Source organism: Sphaeroforma arctica (genome assembly GCF_001186125.1).
Source record: "Sphaeroforma arctica JP610 unplaced genomic scaffold supercont1.288, whole genome shotgun sequence".
Lineage (NCBI taxonomy): Eukaryota > Ichthyosporea > Ichthyophonida > Sphaeroforma > Sphaeroforma arctica.
In genome coordinates, this window is record NW_014040270.1 from 53009 (window position 1) to 56133 (window position 3125).

General features: G+C 40.7%; 1 protein-coding gene across 1 annotated transcript in view; it reads right to left on the reverse strand.

Moving 5' to 3' along the window:
• The window catches only part of SARC_04854 (hypothetical protein), a 14354-nt gene that overhangs the window by 5872 nt on the left and 5357 nt on the right, over positions 1-3125 (reverse strand). The window contains exons 6-9 of the mRNA XM_014301302.1: positions 2521-2612; positions 1979-2168; positions 906-1086; positions 16-298 (exon numbers count right to left, since the gene is read on the reverse strand). Coding sequence (XP_014156777.1) covers positions 16-298; positions 906-1086; positions 1979-2168; positions 2521-2612 — 746 coding nt within the window. The remainder of the gene's footprint in view (positions 1-15; positions 299-905; positions 1087-1978; positions 2169-2520; positions 2613-3125) is intronic.

The following is a 3125-nucleotide window of genomic DNA, read 5'->3' on the forward strand; positions in this document are numbered from 1 at the left end:
CATATATATATATACATACATGCATACATATATACATATACATATATGCAAACGCACATTTGGAGACTCCACCTAGATGTATTCCACACCAACACCTTCCACATACCGCCGAGACATCTTCCATGTTATTATAGTTCCACCTGCACTGGTGATAACCTAGAGACCACTTGGGAGGCATCGCCGTAGGGCCAGTGAGTGATATGTACTTCTTAGATACTTCAGCAGGAGAGGCACCCATCATGACATACAGCTCAATGATACCACTTTCAGACACCCATCGAGTACGCTTCACGGCGCCCTGTAGGTGGAGTGGTATTTAAGGTTTTAGGGTTTAGAGTTATACGCTTTAGGTGTGTTGTACACGATTGTGTATAAGTTTATTGCATAGGGTGTGGATGGGATTAATATTGATTATAGTTGTGTTTAATGTACATAACTGTGTATGAATCAGTAGTTACTGTATGTATACTTTTAGTCTCTCTGATCCCCATCGGGTGCGCATGACAACGCCCCTGTAACAGTCAGTGCATTGATTAAAGTTATTATGACATGGAACACACACACACACACACTCACTCACGCATGAAATACACATACACACACACACACAAACACACACACACACACACACAAACACACACACACGCACACGCACACGCACACACTCTCCTCACGCATACAACACACGCACACAAACATACAACAATCACAAAAACGCACACTCACACCCTATATAAAAAATTCATGTGCACAAAACAGCATATGTACCTATATACATAGATACATAGATACGTACATAGATATATACATAGATACAACGATACATACACGCGTAAATGCACACGCCCACACACATAAATACACAGATACACACATATACACACGTCTCAATATAAGCCACATACACTAGCATCCTGGTCGTTTTTGATAGACACCCATGTTTCGGCTGCGTTGAGCCACAGCACACCCACAGTCGCGTCGATGGCATGGGAGATCATGTACGGGACGGCTCCGTAGAGCGCCATGGGGTTATACAATTCGAACTCAAACACATCCAGATTGAACAGACGGTAGGGGTCGCCGTTCCTGTGATAGGGACGTACAGTTGGGATGTTAGTGCGGGGTCTGTCTGTTGAACAAGTTTTGTAGCGGGCTTAGGGTTTGTTGGGAGAGATTGTGTGAGTATGGATTGGGTTTTATAACGGGGTTTTTTTGGGGTAGGGTTTTAGAGTTTACCGAATTCGTACTATAGTGTCAGTACGACTTCGGGTGTTTTTCTTTTTGAAATAGGGATGGTACGGACTCTGTCTGTCTGGCGTGAAATTGGAATATATTCGTTTTTTGTTGAAAATAAGTTTGGTACGGGATTAGTTATTTGCGTACGGCTAACGTACATATCTGTTTAGCCGGATCCTATCGGAGAACCTAAACCCTAAACCCTGACTACAAACCTATACGCACACACGCATAATATAAATATATACATAGTACCGATATGACATATTATAATAGCCTCATCATAACCAAAGCATCTGTATGTTCTCCCAGTTGTCTTCAGAAGACCGAGAGTTATATACATAATATATATACACATACACACACACATATGTATATATATATATGTATATATATTTATACGTACTTACATGCATGCGTATATTTATACATATATGCATACATACATACATGCATACATGCATACATACATGCATACATGCATAAATACATACATACATACATACATGCATGCATACACACACACACACACACACACACACACACATACATACATACATACATACATACATAGACCACCACCCTACACCAAAGGCCTATACATCACGCAGAAAAACTCAGGCCCACAACACCTTTCTACATACGGTTCCGTTCAATTTCATATCGAGCAAAAGTGTCCGTATGTTCCGGTATACTAATCACACAAGCACACACGCTCTCTCAACTTGTCTTCACAACCTACCCCTCAGTATCCTTCAGAGCCAAAGTGTCGGCGTGTTCGGGGATACCATACACGTGGTCTGAGCCTGGGAAGGCTATGTCCATCGCAACGCTCTGGTCTCCGTAAGGCTTGGAATCGGGAAAGTTTTTGAATTGTTCCGATTCGAAGGATTTCATAATCCTTTGGTAGGCTTCGTATGCGACACCAGCAGCTGTGATGGTGATAAGAAATTAGGGTTGGAATATACAATATTGCGATTGGGAACAAGGTGAAAACTTGTGAATGGGAATATATATTCTAAACAAAAAAGGGGTGCCTACAAGAGAAGGTAGTGAAGAGAATCCTATATAATGTCCACCAATCCAATATCAAAGTAACATCTATAAGTAGAATACAAACGTCTGCATGGCGACACCAAGCGTGTTTGAAAATTAGAACTGAAACCCAGCCAAACGCATCCTTCGAGCGAATGAGACCTTGGCTTGGCTAGTCGACTAAAACCGAAAGGAAACCCCCGGTTTATATTCCACTAAATAGAAGTCATATAAGATTCGAAAGCATACCTTCATCCTCATATGCCCCAGCCTCGTTTTTGGCCGGCTCGTCCATGTGTTCCGGTTTAGTTTGCAGCTGCTCGAAGGCTAATTGGTTCATGCTGTGGGGCAGTGATGGAAACCAGGCGCTTATGTGAACACTTCTGATATACATATGCATACATATACATAAAAAAATTGTATATATATATATATATATACGTATTCGTATTTTTGTGTAGAATGGTGCATATCAAAGTGTAAAGACAGAGAGTGAGAGATGAAAGCATGAGGACGATGCATATTTTAATAGTTGTATATATTTCACCTTGACAGATGTGTCGGCAGAGTCTAGCTCCAATGCTTTCGTACTCTGTACCCTTACACGCTCCCCGATCTTACTGGTGTAATTATAGTATCATCATACCATATGTATAGAACAATAGAAAAATCACAATGCTGAAATGTGTAGATACAATGCTATACGTATATGTTTGGACCACAATATAATCCACAATATAATCACGCACGTGTGTGGAATATTGTATATACCTGTGTGTTAGAAAATAGACACACATCTTTGAATGCTACTACATAATACGGATTTGGCTGCAATTCTTCACTTCTATGTATTC